The following is a 27,188-nucleotide window of genomic DNA, read 5'->3' as shown; positions in this document are numbered from 1 at the left end:
ATTGGAACAGAAGTGAGTGCAAGGGACAATGTTGAAAAGTTACCCAGGATGTCAGCTAAGTGGGAGCATAGATTTGGAGCTGAATTCAGTCCATCCTACAGATGAGAAAACTAAGGATCAAAGAGATGGAAAGACCTCCCCAACATCATACAGGTAGCAAGTGTCTGAGTCAGGATTTGTGATTTAGGGTCATAAATTTAAAGCAGGAGGGGAGTTCAGAAGTCACCTCATTGTTCACATGAGAAAAGGGAGGTCTAACAGGGCAACAAGCATTTACTGGGCACCTCCCCTGTACCCGCCAGGTCACTTACACCTGGAGGCGAGATGTGAGACCAGAACCTTGGCTCCAAACATGGCAGCCTTTCTTGAGCAACAACAGCATTGGATTTTTTTTGGAAGATGCATCCAGGAAACAAGGCCAGGAGTCTTCCAGCGAAAAGTTTCAACATGCTGGAACCCTTCCCCTGGGATTTTGCAAGGCAGGTGGAAGACATGGATGGGTCAAAACTTGATTGTTGCTTTCAGCCAAATTATTCTGGATCTGGGTCACATTTAACACTTTCAGAAAAAGATTCCATATATTTGAGAGCAGTCCCAGCAAGTAACAGATAGAATTAAGCTTCTGTTTATGATTGTTCCAAACACCAATTAATCTCTTATTTTTAATTATAATTATATAATTATAATTAATTTTATCCAAAGCCCTGATTACATCTGTGCTTCTTTAGTTAAATACAAACAGTAAATCTTCAGCACAAACTTCTTCAAACAGTAAAGCTCCACAGTAAATACATTTGTACTTCAGTAAATATAAATAACTAAGCTTAAACTCAAAGGTTGTTTTGAAAGGGATCTGTGATTTCAAAGGGATGGGGATACCAAAGCAGATTGGTACCTGCTCTGCTATTAATAAATAGTTTAAGGCAACAAGTTGATAGAGAGAATAAAGCACTGAACCTGATGTCAGTAATAGCTGAGTTTGAATCAAGCCCCAGACTAGCTTTGTGACCCTAAATAAGTCACTTCATCCTGTTTGCCTCAGTTTCCTCATCTGTAAAATGAACTGGAGAAGGAAATGGCAAAGCATTCCAGTATCTTTGCCAAGAAAACCCCCAAATGGGAGTATGAAGAATGAGATGTTGCTTAAAAAGATGACAGAACCACAAAAGTCCAAAGTGCTGAATGAATGGATCATGCAGCCAGCATATGCCTAAGGTGGGACTCTGAATAGGAAGATTCTCCTTATCCCCATCAAGAAGCACCTGGGTAGCAGATTAATCAATTAAATTAGGAAGCTACCAAAATACCAGGCTTTCTTCCTGCCCTTCAGGTGCAGTCTCTGCTGCCCTGTCTCTCCCCCTTCCCCTGTCAAGGGCCTTCCCAGTCCCAGCAGCTATGTTCCCAAACATCCCTGCCTCCTTGTAGGGTACCCAAACGGGATTTTAACCTCGAATGATATTTAATTCAATATGTACTTTTTTGGTTCAAGATTCCCATAAAAGTCATCTCAAATCATCCTGGGGCAAAGAGTCATGTCCAAAGGGAAGATTAGAGAACTGAGCCATTTTGGATGGCTCTCTGTCTCTATCTCTCCTCTGTTTTTCTGTCTCTCCTCTGTCTCTTGTCTCTCCTGAAAATTCTTCAATGTTAACTTGTAGTTGAAATAAATGTCTAATACAGAAGACAATATTACTATTTCTTTCTTCAATGCTCTGTACATTTGTAACAAGAATTTTGTTTTTTTTTTTTTTCCTTTCCAATAGGAAGGAGTAAGAGGAGGAGATGGAAGAGAAATACTTGTGAATTGAAAAAAATTATTTTTAATTTAAACATTATAAATGTGAGGATTTCTTACTATTGGAGTAGAGACCAAGCCAACATGCCTTGATGCCATAGATGCTCACTTTGTTTTCAAGAAGAGTAACTTTAGGTACAGAATAAGCCTTGGAAGAAAAAATCAGTCCAAGAAGGACTGGACCAAAGTCACAAAGTTTCTCCTTTCTTTTAAAAACAATAAAAAGTCACTCTTACAGCATTTTTACCAAAAAGATTTGAAGTCTCTAGCTTACTCACAACCCAAATTATTCCTTTTTTTTTTTCTATCCAGATTACTAGAAATCCTCCCCAAGTAAATGAAAAAGAGAAAGAAATATGATTTACGGGCTCCAGGGAATATTTTTATTATCGAATATAATCTCAATGTAACCATGCCCATAACTTTTTGCATGGCAGCTCCACAGATAAGTATCCAGTGAGAGCAGGAGGAGAGGGCATTCAGGATGCCATCATCCCCCCCCCCCATTCCCCCCCCCCCACTCCGGCTTAATTTTAAACTCACCTCCTCCAGCACACACACAAAGGAACCACTGTGTGGATGAGGATTTCTTGATTTTCCACAGTTCCTTAAGAGCTGGGAATCCTTCTGGGCAGAAGGACAATTGTTTTGTTGGGGACAGAGGGACATTTCCCAGCTGATGAGACAGTTCTGAGCCAAATTCAGCCTTTCCTCATCACACTTGCTATTCAAATCACTGATCTGTAAGGGCCAGATTTGGCAAGCTGTCTCCTCATGGATAAAGGAACCTGAGACCTCCTAAGCATTTTAATAATCTTTTGCTCTTAGTCATGTCTTTGTGTCCTGTCAGGAAAAAGAAAGAAAACTCTCTCTCTCTCTCTCTCTCTCTCTCTCTCTCTCTCTCTCTCTCTCTCTCTCTCGATATATTTATTTATTTTATATTTATTTTAATTCATATTTTAGAAAGTTTTAAAGGGAGTATTCTCTTAACTCAATTTAGAAGTTTCAACATGTCTGCTTAAGTCCTGTGCATGGCACTCCTGAAAATGGAGACCATTCAAAACAAGTTCATGGAGAGATGCCAAAAATATTCGCCAGGAGAGAACAACTGCTTAGTTATTTGCAGCTTGATAGAAAAGTTGCCAACCCTGCTTCACATGCCCCTTAAATTACTACAGAAACTTGAATTCCGAAAAAGCATCTGTCTCGTCATTTGGCTAAATTATAAATTTTTCAAATAAGTTCCCATTTGAAAATCCCTCTCTGTGTCCCAAGGGTATCTGCAGTGTACTTGCTTCTTGCCACGGTGATGTCCTTTTCCCCCATTTAATTCAGAAAACAAGGAAGTAGAGAAACAGTGTTTTCAAGTCACATTTGGAAGTGTCTCTTGGTCACAATTAAAATATGTCATAACTTTCACAACTTTCCAGGTTTTCTTTCAAAATTATTTGCATAGCACTTGTTTGGGACTATTTCTGAATTCCAAAGGGAAGGAAAAACCTGCAGATCCTCCCCTTGGGTTAATAATATTTTTGAAAACTTATTTTTTCTTCATTTGATCTTTAAGGACAAATAACTTTGTTTTTGAGACACCAATAATTCTGTTTGCGTTCCAGTCTGCAAATGAGACCTTTGTACCATCCCACATATGACAAATTCCTATGGGGGAGAAGGGACTTCTACCCCGTGCCTTAGTATTCTACTCAAAGGTCAAGCAAGGAAGAATGTTTTTAACTGGCCTTAACTGGGAACTTCAGTGGGCAAAATGGTCAGAAACCATTCTCTAGTCAAGCTGAAGGGACTGGAGACCAGCATAAATTTGGGCATGTAAAAAGGTAATAGGTAAATGTACGAAAACAACATAAATCTGTATAAGTATTCTTTTTAATTAATCTGGAAGTGCTAATAAAATATATATGTATATATATTTCATATGTTTCAAATTGGACATCACTTTTCCAGTTCTTGAAGAAGCTCTCCAAAATCAGTGATGTACCACTTGGCATTATCTTTCACTTGTTGCCTAATCACATTTCCTCCAAAGCCAATGAAAATATCCTAAAAAGGAGAGAAGAGAAAAAAAAGGCATCAAAAGTATCAAAAGAAAATTATATGGTCACCGGTGTTGTCAGAAAATCTAAATTATTGATTTGGGGGGTGCAGAGGGAATGTGAGTCAACAAGCAATCATTAAGTTCCTACTAGATGTGCTATACTAATTGCTAAAAAAAAGTAAAGAAAAGTAAAAAGATGGACTCAACTATGATTAATCTTTCCTTCTGGGTTTTCCCCCAGAAGTAGATCTTAGAGCTAGCTCAGGACCATTCTTTTTACCTCATCTTAAATTAACATACTAATCAATCCATTTAGTAAATATTGTGCTAGGATGAAGGCTGGATTATCAGGGATAGGACATCCATCCTTTCTCTTCTCAATCAGGAAATCAGGAAAGTGGAAACATTCTATCAGGCGCAATCAGCATGAAAGACAACAACTGATTGTTCTGGGAAGCTGCCTGTTTAGGAAGCTGATTGGAATGATTGTTGGGAAGAGCCTGGTGTACCCACCCAAAGGGCTTGAATTAAACAAAAGCAATAGTGCATGAGTATCTGGAAGCTTAGTAGGCAGTTACTGAATGACCTTGATTTTAGAATTTGATTTAGAGGGGAATGTTGGGAAGGTTCTACTGGAGTATTCCATTTACTCCACCATCTGGGATCCACCATGAATGTTGTTTGCTCAATTGATTTAGGACTGCAAGAGAACTGAGAAGTCATTGAATCCCAACTGTTCTCTTTTGACAGAGAACAGGACTGGGCCCCCCAAAAAAAACATTTTTTAAGAGAACTGACCAAAACATACAAAAACTTTTTAAAAGAGAACTGCCTAAGACATACAATTTTTTTTTTGAGAACTGCCCAAGATATAGAATTTTTTTTAAAAAAGAGAACTGTCCAAGACAATACATTGCTCAGAGAAAAGTAAAATGATCTGCCCCTAGGTTATAAGTCATATAGATAGGACTCTGGCCCCAAAAGCACCTCCCTTAGGCGAAGAAAGAGAAGACCATCTATCTCAGATCTATGTTTTGTTTACTAAAGAATAGACAGGGAGTAATATCCTTAGAACTTACAGCTGGAGGACAAGCTTCCATGTCGGTGGCTCCATCCCCAATCATTACGATTTTCTTAAAATGGAACCGTTCCTTCAGGAGTCCAATCACCTTGCCTTTCCCGCCCGACTCGGCGGTCAGTTGGCTCTCATCAAAACCCGCATACTCACCTAAAAAGAATAGTAATGGCAGCAGGGTCAAAGAACTATTCATTCCATATTAAGGAGCATAGCAGGAGGGTGGAATAAAAACATTATGTCTAGGTTCAAACATCAACTCTTTACATTTCTGAATGTCTATTACTTTTTTGAGTTTTAAAACATCAGTATTTTGAGAACAGTTAAAATTATGATTACTTATTCCCATTTATATATTGCTTACTAGTAACAAGAAAAAGCATACATTTCAAACATCAACTCTTCTATTGAGCACTCAAGGCCTTTCACAAATTGCCGCTATTATTCCTCATTAAACATTTCCCCTATCATTCTCCCATCCAAACAGGCTTTCTCCTGCTATACAAAGGCCCAGTGCCTCAAATGCCTGCCCTCCTCAATTTCATCTCTCAGAATCCTCAGCATCCTTCAAAAATCAGATTAATAATCATCTTCCACATGTGAACAGCCCCCTCCAAGCTGTAAGCACTTTCCACTCATCAACTATCCTCAGTCTATGTATTTCTTTTGTCTTTATTTACAGACGTTCATGTTCTCTTACATTTTATTAGAATGCAACTTTCTTGAGAGTTGGAAATGTCTCATTTTTGTATTTGCATCATCAATGTCTGGCATATAGTAGGTGCTTAATAAATACTTGTTGATTGGTTGATTGGAAAGGAAAAGGAGACGGAAAAGGAGGATGTTAGAGATTTAGAGTCCCTGGCCCTTCCTGGACGTCCCAGGTAATCTAAGAGGAGCTGGTGGTGGAAGAACTCAATGTTCTCACCAAAGGTTAGCTTTCCAAACTCACCAACAATAGTAATTCTCATTCTTTTTGAAATGTGACATTTTATTACTGCCCACTGAATTTTATAATACATCCTGCTTAGCCCACGTGATGACACAGGTATAGACAAAATAAATTTAAGGCTGTCACCCCCCCCATACACACATATACACACAAGATCTATGGCACTATGAATAGAGGGGTAGCTTTGGAGGCAGAACTACTCAAGTTCAAATTTTATCTCTGACTCTATGACAGTGAGCCAGACATAATCTCTCAGTACACCAGGAAACTCTTGAGACTCCAAGTCTTAAAAGCAGATCCTGCCCTTCTCTAGGGAAGGGAATCTCTTAAAAGGAAATCTTAGTATAGGAGTAGAATCATATTCCCCTCCTCCCCCTAAAAAATATAAACACATATTTCCTTCTTCAATATCCCAAGAATCTCTGTTTTCACTGGCATAGATGCTCCCTCTAGAGGTGCAGATAGCAACCCCTCAATAATTTAGTGAATGCTTTTCAAGAACAGCTATGGATGAAAAATGTGCCGCCTTCCTAGCTGTACCTAAAACTGTCTTATAAAGAAGCAGCCATCAGAACCATTTGGCACTGGCTAAGAAATAGAGTAGTGGATCAGTAAAATAGGTTAGGCTCACAAGACACAATAGTTAATGATTATAGTTATGAAGTGTTTGATAAACCCAAAGACTCCAGTGAGCATAAGAACTCACTACTTGACAAAAATTGCTTGGGAAATTTAAAAATAGTGTGGCAGAAACTAGATACTGACCAACACCTAACACATGATACCAAGATAAGGTGGAAATGGGTTCATGACTTAGACATAAAAAGTGACAACTATAAGCAAATTAGGAGAACAAGGGATGACTAATTCTCAGATCTTTGGATAAGGAAAGCATTTATGTCCAAAGAAGAACTAGAGAACATTATGAAATGCAAAATGGATAATTCTGATTATATTAAATGCAGCCAAGATTAGAAGGGAAGCAGAAAACTGGGAAAGTTTTTACATCCAAGACTTCTGATAAAGGCCTTATTTCTAAAATAGAGAATTGACTCAGATTTATAAGAATACAGCCATTTTCTAACTGATAAATGGTCAAAGGATAAGAACAGACAATTTTCAGGCAAAGAAACTAAAACATGTTTAACATATATTGGATTACTTACTATCTAGAGGAGGGGGGTCAGGGGAAAGGAGGAAAAAAAATTGGAAAACAAGGTTTTGCAAGGATGGATGTTAAAAACTATTTTTGCATATATTTTGAAAATAAAAAACTATTATTAAAAAATATATATTACTTTGCAGATACCAAAGTTTACCTTCTCCAAAGTTAGCCTGGTTTTATTTAATTCAAGTGAATTAAAACTCTTTTTTTTTTAAGTGAAAACATTTCTATGTATTTATTTTTAGAATTTTTTTTAAACTTTGAAACCTCTCCTTCCTTCTCATTCCTCTCCCACCCAAGCAATTTTATTTTCAAAACTTTAAAAGTAACCCAACTCATGCTGCAGGGACCTAAGGCCCAAGATGGAATTAAGGAATTTAATGAGAAGATAATTATCAGCCTAGAATCCCCCAAGTTGGATTTTCTGGGTTTTTTAAAAGCTTTTTGTTTTCTTTTTTCTTTCTTTTTCTTTCTTTCTTTGTTTGTCTGTTTATTAATACATATTGTTTTATGAATCATGTTGGGAGAGAAAAATCAGAGCAAAAGGGAAAAACCATGGATGAGATAAAAAAAAAAAAAACGAAAAAAGAAGTGAATATAGCATAAATCTCTTTAGTTCTTTTTCTGGATGTAGATGGCATTTTCTGTCCAAAGTCTATCAGGACTGCTTTGGATTACTGAACCACTGAGAAGAACCAAGTCTCATAGTTGATCATCGCACATTCTTGCTATTATTGTGTACAATGAATTCCTTGTTCTGCTTGTTTTGCTCAGCATTGGTTCATAAGCTTTTTATTTTCAAAATATACGAAAGATAATTTTCAACATTCACCTTTTCAAAACCTTGTGGGTTCCAAATTTTTCTTTTTCCCTCTCTCCCTCCCTCCACCTCTAGACAGCAAATAATCCAATATAGGTCAAACATGTGTAATTCTTCTATACATATTTCCACAATTATCATGGTCAAAAATCAGATCAAAGAGAGGAAAAAATGAGAAAGAAAACAAAATGGAAGCAAACAACAACAAAAATGGTGAAACTACTAGGTTGTGATCCACATTCAGTCCCCATAGTTCTCTGTCTGGATGCAGATGGCTCTCTCCATCACAAGACCATTGAAATTGGCCTGAAATGGCACTTCATTGCTGAAAAGAGCTACATCCATCAGTATTGGTCATTGTATAATGTTGTTTTTCTCTTGAACAACTTCACTTCACTTAGCATCATTCATGTAAATCTTTTCAGACCTCTCTGAAATCATCCTGCTGTCCCAAAGAGATACTAAAGAAGGGAAAGGGACCTGTATATGCAAGAATGTTTGTGGCAGACCTCTTTGTAGTGGCCAGAAACTGGAAAATGAATGGATGCCCATCAATTGGGGAATGGCTGAAAAAGTTGTAGTATACAAATGTTAGGGAATATTATTGTTTTATAAGAAATGACCAACAGGATGATTTTAGAGAGGCCTAGAGAGACTGACAGGAACTGATGCTGAGTGAAATGAGCAGGACCAGGAGATCATTATATACCTCAACAACGATAATGTATGAGGATGTATTCTGATGGAAGTGGATTTCTTCGACAAAGAGAACATCTAATTCAGTTCCAATTGATTAATGATGAACAGAAGCAGCTACACCCAAAGAAAAAACACTGGGAAATGAGTGTAAACTATTTGCATTTTTGTTTTTCTTCCCAAGTTATTTTTACCTTCTGAATCCAATTCTTCCTGTGCAATAAGAGAACTGTTTGGTTCTGCACACATATAATGTATCTAGGATATACTGTGACATATTTAACATGTATAAGACTGCCTGCCATTTAGGGCAGGGGAGGGAGGGAGGGAAGGAAAAAATCAGAACAGAAGTGAGTGCAAGAAATAATGTTGTAAAAAATTACCCATGTAGATGTACTGTCAATAAAAAGTTATAATAAAAAATGATAATTGTGGTATGGAGATTAAAAAAAAGAAATCATCCTGCTGATCTTTTCTTACAGAACAATAATATTCCATAACATTCATATACCATAATTTATTGAGCCATTCTCAGACTGATGGGCATCCACCCAGTTTCCAGTTTCTGCCACAAACATTTTGCACATGTGGGTCCCTTTCCCTCCTTTAAGATTTCTTTGGGATACAGACCTAGTAGAGGCACTGCTGGATCAAAGGGTGTGCACGGTTTGTAGCCCTTTGGGCCTAGTTACAAGTTGCAAAGCTGGGTTTCTTGAAGTCCTGCTGTTGGCAAGCTGTATTTCTGCCAGGGACCTACAGCTAGGCTTCTGCACTTTTTCTATTTTACTTTGTTTCGCTTGTTCTAGACCCCTATGCAGTGTCTAGTGAAGTCTATGGACCCTTTTTCAGAAGAGTTTTTAAATGCATAAAAGAAAACATATGGCATTACAAAGAAAAATAATTACACTGAAATCATTATCAAAATATATTTTTTAAAACCTCATATGGACTCCAGGTTAAGAACAAATGAATCAAGATGCTTCGAAAACTATTGGATGCAAAATAAGCATCATAGATCACTTGGAAGTGAGCACATTGCTGAAAACCTAAGGCATTCTACCAACTACTAGCAAATGGATAAAGACACAATGGTCCCCACTGACCTGGGAGCCAATACACATGGAGTCATAGGTTCATAGACCTAGAAACTAAAGGACTCTTCGAGGTCATTTTGCCCTTCCCTCCATTTTATAGATTAGGAAAATGAAGTCTAGTGAGATTGTGACATTCGCTGGTTATGCCATAGGTCATAATTGGGGGCAGGATGTCCCCAGCACACACCTAAAACCACAGAGAAATAGATATTTTCTCATTTAATTTTTCTTTCTTACCCAAATATCACACCCTGTGCCCAAGGCCAGCGACCCCTTTACCTGAATACTCTAAATAAGTGGAACTGAAATGAATAAGAAGAGAATATTCCAAATGGATGCTTACCATTGAAATAGAACTTCAATCTATTGGCAAAGACATTGGTGGCTGGAATATTGAGTTTGGAAGCGACGTGTTCTACGATGCTCCTGAACCCACCAGATATTAAGAAGACCTGAACGTTTCGCTGCTGTAAACGGCTCACCAGCTCCCTGAGGGCGACAGAAATTAAATCAGCAAAGAGAAGCCCATAGAAAGAGGGCTCCAGAAATACATTTATATCTCACAGTAGGACTTCTGCATGGGCTTATGGCTTCTTAATTCTTCTAGTTTGGTTGGAGCAATTATTAACTTTTAAATTATTAATTTTAAAAATAAATATGTATGAGACATCCAGGGTGTCATTTTATTTATTTTTTTTTGTTCAGTCATTTCAGTCATATCTGACTTTCTGTGATCCCATTTGACAAAGTAATGGAATTGTTTGCCATTTCCTTCTCCAGCTCATTTGATAGATGAGGAAACTGAGGCAAATAGAGTGAAATGATATGTCCAGAGTCACAGCTGGTAAGTGTCTGAGTTCTCCTGAGTCTATGGCTAGGAACCCCTTAGCAGGCCCTAAAGTGTCAAGTGAGAATATCAGTTATCAGCACAGAATCACAGACTTGGAGCTGGAAGGGACTGAGTGCTGTGTTCCCCTTGTACAGAGGAGGAAAAATGAATGACCTAAGATCCCAAGCAGGAAGTGGCAGAGGGAGGCTCTGAATCCAGCTCCCTCTCAGCGCATCTCGCTTCAGTCTCTCTAGAGCCTGGGCACCTGGGTCCTTCCTGGGCTGTGCAACTGAAAGTCCATGGAGGTAGGATGTCTGGGGACCCCTGAGAGCCACGGCTCCCTCTTACCTGATCCCCGGCGTGAGGTGGGGAGGGTGGTCCGAGAGCAGCTTCTGCACCTGTTCTCTGGAAGGCTGGATCAGTGCTAACCGCTCTGTTAAGGCTGCCTTGAAAGTCACCGCGCCACCCATAGCTCTGCGGGTCCTGAGAGGGAGATTCAGCCAATCAGTGCTAACCCCACGCCCTCACCCGGCAAGGTAGGCGAAGGAGGCCGCTTTGGGCCAACCGCCAAAGAATGACCGCTAGTGGAGTCGCCTGTGCTGCTATAACCCGGTCTATGTTGGGGGCTTGGGCCTAGCTCAGAGCTTCCTAAACTGCTCTCTCAGGCTCAAGAAGGGTAGACCAAGAGCATCTTGTGTGAGAAGACAAGCTTTCCCTGTATCTGACCTGGCAGGGGCAGAAGTCCAGTCCAAGCTATTATAGAATGCAGGACAGGAACGCTGGGTGATGTTCCCAGGGGACCCAAAATGGATAATTACGGAGGCTGAGGGTAACAGATCCTTTCCTAGAGAAAGCTGCCACAACCCGGGAAGGAAGGGGCTCTCTGAGTGAGTCAGTTTACCAATCTGTCTAAATAGTCTGACAGAAGTAGGGAACACCACCTGAATCAGGAGCATTCTGTGGATAGTCTGCTGGCGCCAGCCCTTTCCACAACATAACCCACCTCAGAGTCCTTGCATCTGATGAACTCCCAGCAGTTGCTAGGATTTTATAGATACCTATATAGATCTATATCTATGTTACAGATTATTATAAATCTATATCTAGGTTATAGATATCTATAGATCTATGTCTGCATTATAGATTCCCATAGATTATATCTGCATTATAGATACCTATAGATTTATACCTGTTTCTAGATATCTATAGAGCTATATCTGTATTACAGATACCTACATATCTATATCTGCATTATACATTCCTATAGGTCTATGTCTATATTATAAATTCATATAGATCTAAATCTATATCTGTAGATCTATATCTATGTTATAGATACCTATAGAACTATATCATCATTATAGATACAGCTAGAGGTATTTGTAGATTCCCACAGATCTACATCTGCATTATATCTATAGATCTATATCTATATTACAGATACCTATAGATCTATATCTGCATTATATATACCTACAAGATCTATAAGTTCCCATATATCTATATCTATATTATAGCTATCTACAGATCTATATCTATGTCATAGATCTATATCTGCATTATAGATTCCTATAGATCTACATCTATATTATAGGTTCCCATAGATCTATATTTATATTATAGCTATCTATAGATCTATATCTATATTACAGATACCTATAGATCTATATCTGTATTATAGATTCCTATAGATCTACATCTATATTATAGGTTCCCATAGATCTATATTTATATTATAGCTATCTATAGATCTATATCTATATTACAGATACCTATAGATCTATATCTGCATTATATATACCTACAAGATCTATAAGTTCCCATATATCTATATCTATATTATAGATATCTGTAGATGCATATCTATATTAGAGATCTACCTCCACATTAGATATATGTATATATATATATATATATATATTATAGATTCCCATAGATCTATATTTATATTATAGCTATCTACAGATCTATATCTATGTCATAGATCTATATCTGCATTATAGATTCCTATAGATCTACATCTATATTATAGGTTCCCATAGATCTATATTTATATTATAGCTATCTATAGATCTATATCTATGTTACAGATTATTATAAATCTATATCTAGGTTATAGATATCTATAGATCTATGTCTGCATTATAGATTCCCATAGATTATATCTGCATTATAGATACCTATAGATTTATACCTGTTTCTAGATATCTATAGAGCTATATCTGTATTACAGATACCTACATATCTATATCTGCATTATACATTCCTATAGGTCTATGTCTATATTATAAATTCATATAGATCTAAATCTATATCTGTAGATCTATATCTATGTTATAGATACCTATAGAACTATATCATCATTATAGATACAGCTAGAGGTATTTGTAGATTCCCACAGATCTACATCTGCATTATATCTATAGATCTATATCTATATTACAGATACCTATAGATCTATATCTGCATTATATATACCTACAAGATCTATAAGTTCCCATATATCTATATCTTCCCATAATCTATATTATATTATAGCTATCTACAGATCTATATCTATGTCATAGATCTATATCTGCATTATAGATTCCTATAGATCTACATCTATATTATAGGTTCCCATAGATCTATATTTATATTATAGCTATCTATAGATCTATATCTATGTTATAGATACCTATAGATCTATATCTGTATTATAGATACCTATAGATATTATTATTATATTATCATTAATTATTATTAAATATAGCTATTATATTATTAAATATATTATATTTAACTATTAAATTATATTAAATATAGATAGATTTTATATTTCCCTATAGACCTATTTTATAGATATCTACTTTTTATAGACCAGTCCCCCAAAAGTCCCTTATTTCAGAGATGGGAAAATGGAGGCTAGGAGGTAAGCCCATGACTAAACCTGGTGCACTCTGACCCCTGTCCTAGTCTCCCCCAGGAATACTCTCATGCTCGGCCGACCGAAGAGAGGCCCGGTGTTTAATTATTCTCATACATTTCTGACACAGCATCCCCAACACCGCAGAACTTGGCCAGCTCATCGATTCCTTCTTCCCTAATGACCGTACTGTCAACATCAAAACAGACGGCATCAGCAGAGCAAAAAATTTCTCTCAGCTCCGAGTGGGAGACCATCCTTCAAAGAATTCTCCTTCTGCAAGACAAAACAAGAATGAGAAATATAAAGCAATTAGATTCAAACCAACAGATATTTAGCCAAGATTTGGGGGAGACAAAAGTAAAAGAGGAGAAATATTTCAGATGATGTGGTGGAGTGCCAGGCTTGGAATTGGGAAAACCTAAATTCAAATCCAGCCTCAGACACTTACTAGCTGTGTGACTCTGGGCAAGTCATTTAATCTCTATCTTACTTCATTTTCTCAATTTCCTTTGTAAAGTGCTTAGCACAGTGTCTGGTACACTTATATAAACTCCAATTATTATTATTTTGGAAACTTATTGTGATCTTTAGTTCGAATCGGGCCTTTAGGTGCCCACCAAATATTCCTGATAAGTCCCCTTTTAAATGCAATCAAAGAGGAAGGGCTGGCTCTGGAATTGATTTCTACTGTAAGTAACATCAGGGTCAAGGCTCCTTTTTTTTTTATATTTCTAAAGCTTTTAAATGACTTTGTGCCCTGCAGACATTATGGTGTCTTACACTGATTTTCATTCCTTTACAATCTGAAGGGACAGAATTTCCCCCAAATTTCCAGGAACTCTGGAAAAAAAGTTGCAGTGCGGTCTTGCTCCCCAGCTGCCATGAAGTGGCAGGTAATTGTGACAGTCAGTTTACATCTCGGCTCGCTGCAGTCTATCTTCAGGCTGGGACTTGATACAGTTCCTGCAGCCCTGCGGGCTGGCATTCATGGTACCATCAGGGGCAGGCTGCGGTTCAGAGATCCCATCTCTCTCTGTACCAAACATGGCACAAAATTAAATTCACAATCATTTGCTGGAGGTTTTGGCTTCATTTTTTTGTGTAGGTGGAAAATCCTGTAAGACCTGAAAGTTCAGCAAGAGGCAACTATGACTTACCATCAGATAGAACTTAAATGAGACGATGTGGACTAAGTGGGATCATAGCAAAGAACGCTACACTCTGAATGGGGCTGCAGACCCTCACCCAGAAGGAGCATTATAAAATATGAGATCTGGCTACGTGAAGGCCTCAGCACGATAGTGGCTGGGCAACCCTAGGACTGTTTACATTGTTATCTTATCCACACACTGGCCTGTCCGGACTCTGGAAGCTTGGCTCGAGTGCCAAAGGTCCCCACAAACAGCAGATCAGAGACAATAGCATCTTGCCGACTCTGCCCCCCCATCCCTAACAGACTGCTCAGGCTTCGGGATTCAGGTCATGTTCTGGTAGCCATGCTTGAGGATGTAGTAGATGTTCTAACAGCCTAGAATTCCTCCTACAAAACATTTTCCCAAATTCAAGTCTTCTTGTGACTGTCTTTCTTAATGTTAGAGACTACCAGGGGTCCTCAAACTACAGCCCACGGGCCAGATGCGGCAGTTGAGGATGATTATCCCCCTCACCCAGGGCTATGAAGTTTCTTTATTTAAAGGCCCACAAAACAAAGTTTTTGTTTTTACTATAGTCCGACCTTCCAACAGTCTGAGGGACAGGGAACTGGCCCCCTATTTAAAAAGTTTGAGAACCCCTGATAGACTGTTGGGTTGAACTGAGTCAGGAAAACCTGAGCAGAAATTCTCCCTTGGATACTAAATACTAAATATGTCACTTAACCTCTTCCAGCCTCAATTTCCTCACCTATAAAATGGAAATAATAACAAAAATCCACTTCCCAGAGTGATTAGGAGGACTGAATGAGATAACATATGTAAAGATAAAAAGAGAAATTGCATTTAAGACAAATGCAGACAATATACACATTTTTGTGGTTGTTTAGTTGATTAGTCATGTCCTAATTTTCATGACAAATTTGAAGTTTTCTTGGCAAAGATTTCCCATTTCCTCCTCCACTTCTTTATATAAATAAGGAAACTTAAGGCAGACAGGATTAAGTGATTTGCTCAGTCCCACAGCTAGTAAATGTCTGAATAGGAACTCAAGTTCATCAGACTCCAGGGTGAGCATTTTATCTACTAACACCCTAGCATCCTCACAATGAAAAACAGAATATGGAACTAGTCCCAAACTAGTCTTAGCCCCATTATCTACTCGCTATATGATTCTGGGCATTTCTTTATACTATCATTCATACACAGCAGAATTAGATAAAAAGAGAAATTCTATTTAAAATAACTGTAGACTATGTAAAATACTCAGGATAACATATGTACAGTGTTTTGTAAGTCTTAAAGCATTTTATAAACTTTATTATCTATTATATATCTTACATATTATATATAATATATATTTATATATGCTACATATTATATGTAATATGTAATAACATATAATGTTGCATATCATATATATTATATATAATAATGTATAATATATAATAATAACATGTAATATGTTCACATCTTACATCTATGCTATATATCTTATATATAATATATCTTTTTATATTTTTTACATATTATATATAACATATATGTTATATCTTATATATGTATACATTATTTAATATCCTAGAATATTATCTACTCTTATTAGGTGATTATTCCCTCCAATAATACTGATTTTCCTCCATTCCTGTGTGATTCTCATTCCCCTTCTCCACAAGGTTTCCTTGCTATGTGCCAGAAGCTTTCCCTTCATATTGTGTGGAGCCAGGGGAGTACACATTCTGTCCGTCTGCCGTCCCTTGCCCTCCCACCGAGGCTGGCTCCCTTCTCCAAGGACAATCCCTCTGCTCCTCTGTAACTGCTCTTGCGTCACACATGGCAGCCTGGTCATGTCTGCTCTGTGCCCCTCGCCCTTTGTCCTATAGCTAGACACTGAAGATAGAGCCGCCCGTCTCAAAGGTGGTAGAGACCCAGAGAAGTCGCCTGCATCTGTTGGGCAGGTGGGGTATCATCCCCATTTCAAAGCTGAGACTCAGAAAAATGAGGGTAAATAAGGGACTTGCTAAGGTTGCTCAGCTCGTAATTGTTGGAAGGGAGAGCAGCATCCAGATCTGCAAACGTGCACAGAAAAGACACGAGTCCCAAGGGTGGGGGTTTCAGGAGCCAGAATAAGTCTGTGTACTAAGAAGCCCCCGAGGGCCTTCTGCACACAACAAGGGACCAGTCTGCACTTTGTACAGCAGCAAGAACCAGAAACTGGGGGGAGTGGAGTATGACTGAACAAATGGTCTAAGAAGGAGTAGGAAAAACACCGAGCCATAAAAAATGATGGTTTCAGGGGATGGTTTCCAAGACTTCCTTGAACTGATGCAGAATGGAGCAGAAACAGAACAATTAACACAATAACAACAACACGGTAAAAACCAAGAGGTTCAAAAGCTGTAAGAATTCTGAGCAATATATGATTGTAGAGGACTAAGAGGAAGCCTGCTACCCACTTCCTGCCAGAGAGAGGTTGAACTTGTAGAAAGGACAGATTTTTCAGTGCAAAGCCAATTCAGAAATTTGTTCTCTTTCTTTAAAGAAAATTAGTTGGAGTAGGGGAAGGAGAAAAATATCACTTTTGATTCATCATAAAAAAATTAATTTAAAAAAGGAAACTAAAAAGTAAGTAGCCCAGAATTTTAATAAGCTATGCAACTTTAATAAGTTGCCCTGATATTCTGCTCCTCGGAAAACACAAGGCGCAGTGATGAATGGGCAAGGAAAAAAAAGCTAAAAACCCATTTAAGAAAGTCACCCTGTTCTTGGAGAAATAAAACAAACTGTGATTAATACATAATTCATTTCCAGACAGAGCTAAAGAACTTTCAGGAGGTAGTCATGGCCCACTTTTTTAAAACTATAAAGCATAAATCTGCTACCACCGGGGCCTTAGGCACATGGCAACCACCTCCCCTAGTCTCTCTTAAAGAGGAAGAGAGAACTATGAGTAATAATGTCCCAGGGAGTAACTGATAGTCACCCTAAAAGCAAGTCCAACGCTGGACTGCCGAGCCGGAGGGGCAGAGGAGCAAACAGTCTCTACAAACAAGTGCGACAGAAATCTGCCAGTTCAGATACCCCAGGATTTGTCATAGTGAAAGCTAAGGGTATGGAAGGAGAGCAGCAGATGAGGTCCCTTACCTCCTCTTGGCAGAGAGGGCTACAGTGGGATAAAGCAGCATCCACCGTCAGTCATAATCAAGGGGTAGATTTGGCTTTTTGTTTATTTTATTCCTTTGCTACAAGAGAGGGTCTTAAGAACACTGTTATTGGACAATGACAACAGTGTAAAAAGCATTAAAAAAAAAAAAAAAAACTTTTGTTTAAAAAAAAAAAAATCTAGAACTAGTCCCAAGAGTTCCAGCTCCATCATCTAGTAGGCATATAACTTTGGGCATATCCTGTGATCTTTATCAGCCTCTCTTTGCTCATATGTACAATGGGAATAATCATACCTTTTTGTTGTAAAGATCACATTAGATAATCCACAAGGAAATCATTGGGTTAAGTGGAAACCACTACATGATTGCATTGTATTATTATATCTTTGTGGGGATTTCCAATAGCTATAATTAGCCAACCCCTTAAAATACACAGATTTTGTCAAAGTTTTGCAGATTTTGTCAATGTGGGAACTCCCATGCAGAGTTTAAGACTGAAATCTTTCATTTCACTCTCTTTGCCTGAGGTTTAGAGACATTAAGGGATTTGTCCATGGTCAGGCAGCTAGTGTCAGAGGCAAGATTTGAATCCGTGTCTTTTGCATGGCACAATAGATAGATCTGGGATCAGGAAGAATCACCTTCTCGAGTTCAAATTCACACTTATTAGCTATGTAAGACCCTGGACAAGTCATTTAACCCTGTGTGCCTCAGTTTCCCCATCTGTAAAATGACCTGGAGAAGGAAATGGCAAACATTTCAGTATCTTTGTCAAGAAAACCCCAAATGGGGTCACAGAGAGTCGGACACAACTGAACAATTTCCTGATTTCACTCTATCCACTACACCGCAGTGTACCTACTAATGATCTGTCCAAGATGAAGGGAATCACAGATCATCCAGATCCAACACCCTCGTTTTATGGAGGAACAAACTGAGGCACAGAGAGCCAGCTGCTTTGCCTGAAGGTCTCCTTAGTGGCAAAGTTCTTGGGTCCCAGTCTCTCACCTAGAGGATTCTGTGTATCCCATAGAGCTGAAGGCCCCATCCCCGTAATCTTATTCCTCCCAAGTCTTCCCATCCCCCATTCTTGCCATGTCTGAGCCGCCTGGCTGCTCCCTAACCCCCAGCCTGGGAACAACAATCACAGTGGAAATTCTTGGCCAAGAAACCGTGGTTGTTCTCCCCCGGGGCATGAGTGTGCTCCTAGTACTGCTGGGAAGGGATACCTCGGAAAAATGGTAAAGATCTCAGTTGAGGTGGGCAAAGGGAGAAGGCACTGGTAAGGGAAGTGATGTTTTCCAGTGAAAAAAGCACTATCTTCTGATTTTTCTCTCCTAACGTGATTCATATGGAAATATTTTTTAAAAATGAATGCGCATGTATAACCAAAAGAAACGTTGTTTGACATGTAACTGGAGAACACTTTTAATGAAAAAATAAATAAAAAAATTTTAAATCGTTTTAAAAAGCACTAACTCTGGAGTCAAAAGATTTGACTTCAAGTTTCCCTGATATGTTTCTTTGCGTAAGTAATTTGAGCCCCTTGGGATTGAATTTCCTCATATATAAAATAGATTTGGTTTTGATGGCCTCTGAGCTCCCTTTCTAGCTCTTGTTTAAGAGTTTATGAATGGATGCTGGATCTCTGACATCTGCAAAGAAGCTTTGGGGGGAAGACTGAATGGAGAGAAGGGAAAGAGGGTTGGAAAAATGGGGGAAAAAGGACGACAGACTCTAGTGCCCATGTCCAAAAGCTAAAAGGCATGTGGATACAAATTTCTCTACTCCCAGCAGCTCCCAAGAATAAGTTCTTCCCAGGAATAAGCTGCTGTTATATTGGGGCAGCCCCAAGTTTGTCTTCCTGGGGGAGGGGACACAGGTCAAAGAGACAAACCGATTGGTCCTTGTGGACTAGCTTCCCCATGCACCTGCTGGTCCCTGTACCTCTCAATAATGAAAACTTATTTGTCTTTAGAGCCAGCCGTGGTCCAGATGAGCAATAATGCACAAATTCTCTATGATCCTTGATCCTGAACAGTAGCGGCCTCTGAAAGGTATTCCAACAACTGCAAATCACATAAAAATGTGACCTACAGCCACCCTCTTCCTGGCATTATTGCTCTTATTTTTGTGGTTGTGATTTTTTTGACTCCATTTGGGGTTTTCTTGACAGAAAAGTACTGGGATGGTTTGCCATTTCCTTCCCCAGCTCATTATAAAGATGAGCAAAGTGAGACAAAGGGTGACGTGACTTGCCCTGAAATGTCTGAGGCCGCAGCTGAACTCAGGACCTCCTAACTCTGGGACTTTGGGCCCTCACGGAGACGCCTGTTATCACCTTTTTGGGAAATCCACTTGAGTTAATGTTCTGGTCGCGCTCAAACACAGCAAAGAAACAAAGCAAGAAGAGGCAGAGGCCGCCACACTCACGTGTCTCCAGTGCTGAATCCCAAAGGTTTTGCTCTCCACAATGAGCTCCTTCTCTGAAAAAGAGGGGGATATTGGGATTCCCACTCCAAACGTCAAGACACAAACAGAGTCTGGAAAGAGAGCACAAAGAAAATGCAGTCCTGATGAGCGAAGGAAAGAGCAAAAAACATATGGATTCACTTTCTTTCCCTATTCACTTTTTGGTTACCTATTTCTCTTTTTTTCCCTTTTTTTTTTTTTTTTTTTTTTTTTTTTGCTGAGGCAATTGGGGTTAAGTGATTTGCCCAGGGTCACACAGCCAGGAAGTGTTAAGTGTCTGAGGCTGGATTTGAACTCAGGTCCTCCTGACTTCAGGGCTGGGGCTCTATCCCCTACACCACCTAGTTGCCCCTGGTTATCTCTTTCTCAATCAACAAACACTTATTATTGCTTCTAGGTGCCAGACTTTTTGTTAAGTGGGAGTGCTTAGCCTTCAAAGGACTTATATTCTAATGGACAAATAATCTGTAAAAACCAGAGACTTGAAAGATGCATACAGAGTGGACAGGTGAGAAGGAGAAGGTGCCTTGGGAGCTGGGGAAAGCCTCCTACAAATGGAACCTGAGCTGAATCTTGAATGGAGGGAGGGAAACTAAAGGAGGTGAGCTGTACCACACACAGGGAACAGCCAGGGCAAGGGTCTGGAGTCGGGGAGATAGTGTGTCATATATAAAGCTGGATAATAACAAGGAATACATGGAGCAAAATGTAAGAAGACCAGAAAACTAAGAAGGAGCCAGGTTGTAAAGAACTTTAAATGACTTCCTACTTATCCTGGAAAAAACAGGGATGCATTAGAGTAGGGAACAACCAGGGCAAAGGTCCAGTGTTGAGAGACAGTGTGTCATATATGAAGCTGGATAATATCATGGAATACATGGAGCAAAGTGTAAGAAGCCTAGAAAACTAAGAAGGAGCCAGATTGTAAAAAAAAAACATTAAATGGCTTCCTAATTATCTTGGAAATAACAGGGATCCACTGCAATTTATTGAGGGGGATAGGAATTTTTTTTTAATTTTTCAATTTTTTTACTATATAAAATGTCTTCATACTCAATACAATAAATATGTAAACACATATTTACATACATATATGCATATATGTTGGTGTGTGTATAAGAAAGACAAAGACAGAGCCACAAACAGACACAGAGAAAAGCAGAAGCAATGAGACATAATACAGCCTATCTTGGAGGTAGGAAGTACTGCCTTTGATATATACTGAATATATGAGTTAGAAAAATAAATTTGATAAATAAAAATTGGCCAGGTCACTTGAGCTTTCTTAGTCAAACACACCCATCTCCCTCAAATATTTGGCTAAGACTCAAGAGCAACAAAGATGGAGCATGTTCTGTTCTGTTGCTTCAACCCTGCAAGAACCCGGGGTGTAACCCTGAGATCAGCTTGTACCTGATGAGCAGGTTACAAAGGGAGAAAAAAATGGGAAGGATGAAAACTGAGAAAAGAGGATGAAAAGGAAGGAAAGGATACGCCACGTACGTTATGGAGATTCCAAGAGCAAGAAAAGACAGCTGAGAAGGACCCTGTCCCCTTTTCAAAGGAGAAAAGAAATTTAATGGAATTCCAAGGAAGAGGTAGATCTTGGAATCTGGGATAGAGCCTGTTGCATAAACAAAAAGAAGCAGAGCAAGTAGCTGGAATTTTTATATGAACACCTCATGAAAGACGAAAAGACTAGAGAAAAAGATAAGTGGGCGGGGACTAAGAAAGAAGGAAAAACAAAGAATGAAAGTCATCAGGTAAGTAAAGTCAAGGGGAGATGGACAAAGAGGGAATTGGGGAGAGGGAAGAAATAAGGAGGGAAAGAAGAAAAGGGAGAAGGGAAGAGAGTAAGATGTAGAGAGAGAAGAAAAGGGAAAAGGGAAGAGAGAGATGTAGAGATAGAAGAAAAGGGAAAGAGAGAGAAAAAGAAGAAAAGGAAAGTTGGGAGGATTAAAAGAGAAAAAGAAAAGAAAGACAAAAGAAAACAATCTAGTAAATACAACCCTCAGGACAAGGGACTCTCTAAATTGGAACCAGGCTGGTCCAATGCTGGATTCAAACTCAAAGCCTTTCTACCAGCTTAGGAGAACATGCCTGTGCGATGCAATGTTAGCGTACCTGTTGAAAACTCCAGGTAGCTTTTATGTCAAGATAAAGTATGAGAATAGATCTTACCACTACTTGACAGGTGAATACTGCAGTATATTCCATATAATAGAATCTTCCAAAATACCAATAATAGCTGGCATTTCCAAAAAGCTTCCAAGTTTACAAAGGCATTATCATTTGGTCCTCACAATAACCTTCTGACGTAGCTATTACAGGTTGTTCAGGGGAGAATATTGGTCAGAATCTGTGATCTTCCAGTTTAGAAACTCCTCCCCAGGAGCAGCTAGATGGTACATATAGCTAAAGCATCGATCCTAGAATCAGAAGTCCAAAAAACAGCCTCTGACATTTATTTGGCACTTATCAGCTGTGTGTCTCATAAAAAAAAATGCAACTGGGGGTGCCCATCAGCTGAGTATATGAACATAATGGAATATTATTGGGCAAGAAGAAATGAAAAATCTGGAAAGACTTGTATGAACTGATGCAAAGCGAAAGAAACAGAACCAGGAAAATATTGTACACAGTATCAGCAACATTGTGTGATGATCATCTCTTCCCAGCAATATAATGATCCAACACAAGTATGAAGGACTCACAAAGAAAAACTACCCACATCCAGATAAGGAACTAATGGACACTGAATGTAGATCAAAACATAAGTTTTTCACTTCATTCTTTCTCCTGTTTTTTTTTTTTTCCTTTTGATCTGTTTCTTCTTTCCCAACTGTGACTAATATAGAAATATATTTTACATGATAGCACATGTATAATAACTATATAAAATTGCCTATCATCTTTGGAAGAAGGGAGGGGAGGGAGAAAAATTTGGAACTCAAAATCTTGTAAAAATGAATGTTAAAAACTTTGTTGACATATAACTGTAGAAAAAATAAAATACTATTTAGAAATTCCCTCCATAATGCAGACAGGCAACTCATTCAGGAAGAGAGGTTCACAGATTTAGAACTGGAAAGGACCTTGAAGGTCAACTACTCCAACTCTTCCATTTTATAGATGGAAAAGTGGAGGTCCACAGAGCTTATCTGATTTTTTTCCAATGTCACACATTTAACAGTCAGTATTCAAACCCAGAACCTTCATTTCCAAATCCAGTGCTCCTTCTGCTTCACCATTCTGCCTCATAATATGGAGGATCATGATCCTGCCAGGGATTGAACTCAGACTTTCCTGTTTCCAAGGTTAGCTATCTATTGACCACAGACACAAGAAAACAGCCCAGGTCTATCCATCTCCATTCTTCCATGATACCTTTCACCTTCACTAGTTTATCTTTACTAAGGAAAGATGGAGAGGAAAGGAGGCTCATTCTGATAAATAATATTCATCTGAGAGAGCCATCTACTTCTAGAAAGAGGACTATGGGGACTACATGTGGATCACAAAATAATATTTTCACCTTTTTGTTGTTTACTTGATTGTTTTTTTCTTTTTTTCTTTTTTCCTTTTTGAGCTTTTTTTTTGTGCAGCATGATAAATGTGGAAATATGTTTAGAAGAACTGTACATGTCTGACCTATATTGGATTATTTACTATCTAGGTGGGGGGAGGGAGGGATGAAGAAAAAATTTGGAACACAAGGTTTTGCAAGAGTGAATGTTGAAAATCATCTATGCAATTTGAAAATAAAAAGCTGTTATTAAATAAATAAATAATGCTCATTTCTAAGAGAATAAGGTGTGCCAAAAGGGACACCCTCATGCCCTCTTTCCCAATTGGTTGACAGGAAGAGCCCTTCCCCACCTGGATTGGGCTTGGAACTCTGAAAAGCCTAAAGTTACGGCCCTACCTCCCAGAATCACTGTTAGGATCAAATGAGATTTTTGTGAATCAGTGTACAAAATTGAAAACGTAACATGAATGCTAGCTATTATTATCAATGGCCAAATTAGAGTAACAGATATCTGAGTTCCAATCCTACCTTGATGCCCATTTTTGTGAAGTTAGGCAGGGAACGTCATCTCTCAGTGTCTCAGGCAAAAATCTAGGATTTATCTATTGAGTCACAGATTACTTTGGGAGGGCACCTACAGCTGAATGGGAGTCTCAGTCAAACTGAGACCTGCTGAAGGCCTTAGTTTAAAAAGGCCAAAGTCTCCCATTGCATCCAAATCATCTCTAATCGTCCTGAGCTACATCTGGCCATTGGACCCAGATGGTTCTGCAGGGGACAATAAGGTGGGTGACCTTTGCACAGCCGTCTCTCACTTGCATGCCATGGTACCACCTCCCTGATGTCAGTCCTCTTAGAGAGTGAGGGACAAATAACAACCACCAGCTAAGAAGTGACTTTAAAGGAGATTGTCCCCAGTGGGAACGGAGAGATCCCATGGCAGGAGTCTAATTAATGCTTACTGATTGACTGGTCAATCCAATAGCAGCTGTGACAAGCAGCATCAGGGCTTTCCAGGAATAGTCCAGAGGTCAGTATGCTATAACTGGCTAACAACTACAAATCAGAAAATCTAGGCTTTCCTGGTGGGTTTGATTTTTTTTATTCCTGAGCATTTTTTTTGGGGGGGGGGGAGGAGTGGGGAAGCAAAGCTAGTGTGGGCGAGGGAGTATAGAAATAGAGGTTGGGAAAGAATCATAATATTTGAATTTTTCTGAATTGAGGAATCAGATCCTCCTGAGTCCTGAACCAGGGCAAGAGAAATAACTCCTTGAGGGCAGGGCCTGTTTTGTTTCTGTCTTTTTAATCCTTGGGCACTTCCAATTTTTAACCAAATTGAATATTATATTTAACTATAGCCTTTAGAGATCTCGGTGCTGCCAGCAGGAGGAGACATCAGCGCCCCAGGTGTTACTCAAACCCAGCTTAACTGCCCAGAATTTTTCAGAAGCTCCCAAGGCATTTATGAAATACTCGGACTACAACCAACACCCTTTTTGGTTTTTCCCAGTTCACAGAGAAGTTTCTACATTTATGGCTGAGAGGATCACCTTGCAGATAAGAAAATGGGCATTACCAAAAAGGTTTAAGTGCCCTAAGTAACCCAACCACATAAATAGTATCAAAAGAAGCATTTGAGCCTGTGTCTGACAAGACTCATCCCTAGCACCTTGCTATGTCTCCATTTCCCAAAGGAATTGAACACATCATTGAGTGTAGATATGGATCAAAAATAATAACAAACAGTTCTCTTTGTTATTATTTTTGATCCATATCTACACTCAATGATGTTAACGAGAGTAAGTGACTTGATTGTGCGGTCACACTGCTAATTTGTATCAGAGGCAAAGACTAAACTCAGGTTTTCTCATTCCACAGCTTTCCTCTTTCCTGCTCTGAGATTCTCCTTCTCATGACACAGAAAACACACCTCGGGATGGTAATAAAAGAAAAAGTGAAATATACATAGAAGAATTGCACATGTTTAACATATATAGATTACTTGCTCTTCTAAGGGAGGAGGGGGAGGGAGAGAGGAGAAAAACTTTTGGAGCACAAGGTTTTGCAAGAGTGGATGTTTAAAACTGTGCATATATTTTGAAAATAAAAAGTTTTAAAAAGTGTTGATCTAATTTCTTCTTTGATCTTCACACAACATTAATCCATCCACAAGTATTCCTGCCCCAGACAAAAGAAAAAAGAGAGAGAAGGCGATCCATTGAATGAATGAGCATTTCAGCCCCCACTTGTTTTTGTAGCAATGCACGGAAATATTAGAACTACTTTTAAAAGGCAAAGAGGATGGAAGGAGAGGGTGCGAGGTATTACATGATCAGGTCGTTAGCCCCCGACTCTAGGGATCCCCCTCTCAGTGGGCTGATGGTTCTCCCACAGAGGATTGCATCATTCATTCATCCTGAAATTAACAAGCAGACATGGACAAGCTGGAGAAACCAACAGATCTGCTGGTGAATGCAGGAAACCCCGAAAGCCCCGGCGCTGCCCTCCACCGGCTCTGCAGAATCGGGGGACCCGATTTCCAAGCCAAGTGGATCTGAGGGGGTGAGTGCAGCAGCCTGCAAGAGAGCAGTAACATGCCTCGGGACTTACGGAGCGCCGAAGTCCCCACGGGAATCCTTCCGGCTGCACGGGAACGAAGGTCCAGTCTGGGCTCCCAGTCACATGCTGGGGATCCGAAGAATATGACCCTTCTGGGAGAAAGCTGACTTTAAGAAATGCTCATTTCAGATCTGCTGAGCAAGCTTGGGGGATTTTTGCATAACGCCTTCCTAAACTAAAGCCTCCAGGACCTCGCCGCTCGGAAACCTGTGGAGAAGAGACCCGAAGCCCCGCCTCTCGGGGCGGGGCTTCCCTTCGCCCCGCCCCACTCCTGCTCCTGTTGGTTGGGGAGGACCAGCAGACCCGGCTGTGCTCCCTAAGTCAGAAACAGCATGGTTTCTGCCTCTCCTGCACCGGACTGAAACGGGAGACTCAATGACCTCAAGCCAAGTAGAGCTCCCCCAGGGAGAACAGTTAGAGCCAGGTGCGTTAGGGTGGGGGTAGTGGTCACTGAACACAAAGGATTTACCTCCAGGGATGACAAGAGGCTTTACCTCTTTCGCAAGGGAGCAAACTCAGCTCTCCGAAGGCGTCCTTTCCCCAACGTGTATGTGTCTTCTCAGAGACCAGAATTAAAAAAACCCAGGTTCTGACTCCAGACTCTGTGAATGTTAAAGCTGCAAGGACCCCAAGAGGTCACTAGGTGGAATCCCCACGTTTTCGAAAAAAAGAAAACCAAAAAAGGGAAGTATTGTAACAGACACTGCCATAAACTCCTTTGAGAGGAGGAGAAGACATTGGCGAAAGCATTCAGGAAATAATAGGGAAATAACATTTAAATGGTCCTTTAAATCAAATGCGCAAAGGACTTCTACAGTTGTTTTCTCATTTGATTCTCCCAACAACCTGCAAGGCAGATCAAGTCA

The 27,188-nt window shown here is 39.4% G+C and overlaps 1 protein-coding gene across 2 annotated transcripts; it reads right to left on the bottom strand.

The window, feature by feature from the left end:
- Positions 1-3,661: 3,661 nt before the first annotated feature.
- Positions 3,662-26,556, bottom strand: PSPH (phosphoserine phosphatase). Of its 2 annotated transcripts, XM_012549825.2 has the most exons (7): positions 26,314-26,556; positions 20,136-20,245; positions 13,502-13,660; positions 10,828-10,962; positions 9,994-10,139; positions 4,928-5,076; positions 3,662-3,853 (listed from the first exon to the last, which is right to left on the bottom strand). In XM_012549825.2, exons 3-7 carry the CDS (start codon positions 13,639-13,641, stop codon positions 3,746-3,748), a joined length of 678 nt encoding a protein of 225 aa, XP_012405279.1. In that variant the 5' UTR covers positions 13,642-13,660; positions 20,136-20,245; positions 26,314-26,556; the 3' UTR covers positions 3,662-3,745. The 2 variants fall into 2 exon arrangements, with proteins under 2 accessions (XP_012405279.1, XP_023359440.1); XM_023503672.2 differs by lacking the exons at positions 20,136-20,245; positions 26,314-26,556 and adding an exon at positions 20,044-20,129.
- Between the last annotated feature and the right edge of the window lie 632 nt (positions 26,557-27,188).

Source organism: Sarcophilus harrisii, chromosome 4 (assembly GCF_902635505.1).
Source record: "Sarcophilus harrisii chromosome 4, mSarHar1.11, whole genome shotgun sequence".
NCBI lineage: Eukaryota > Metazoa > Chordata > Mammalia > Dasyuromorphia > Dasyuridae > Sarcophilus > Sarcophilus harrisii.
Note: the sequence above shows the minus strand (reverse complement) of the source record. Positions and strands in the feature narration are given on the sequence as shown.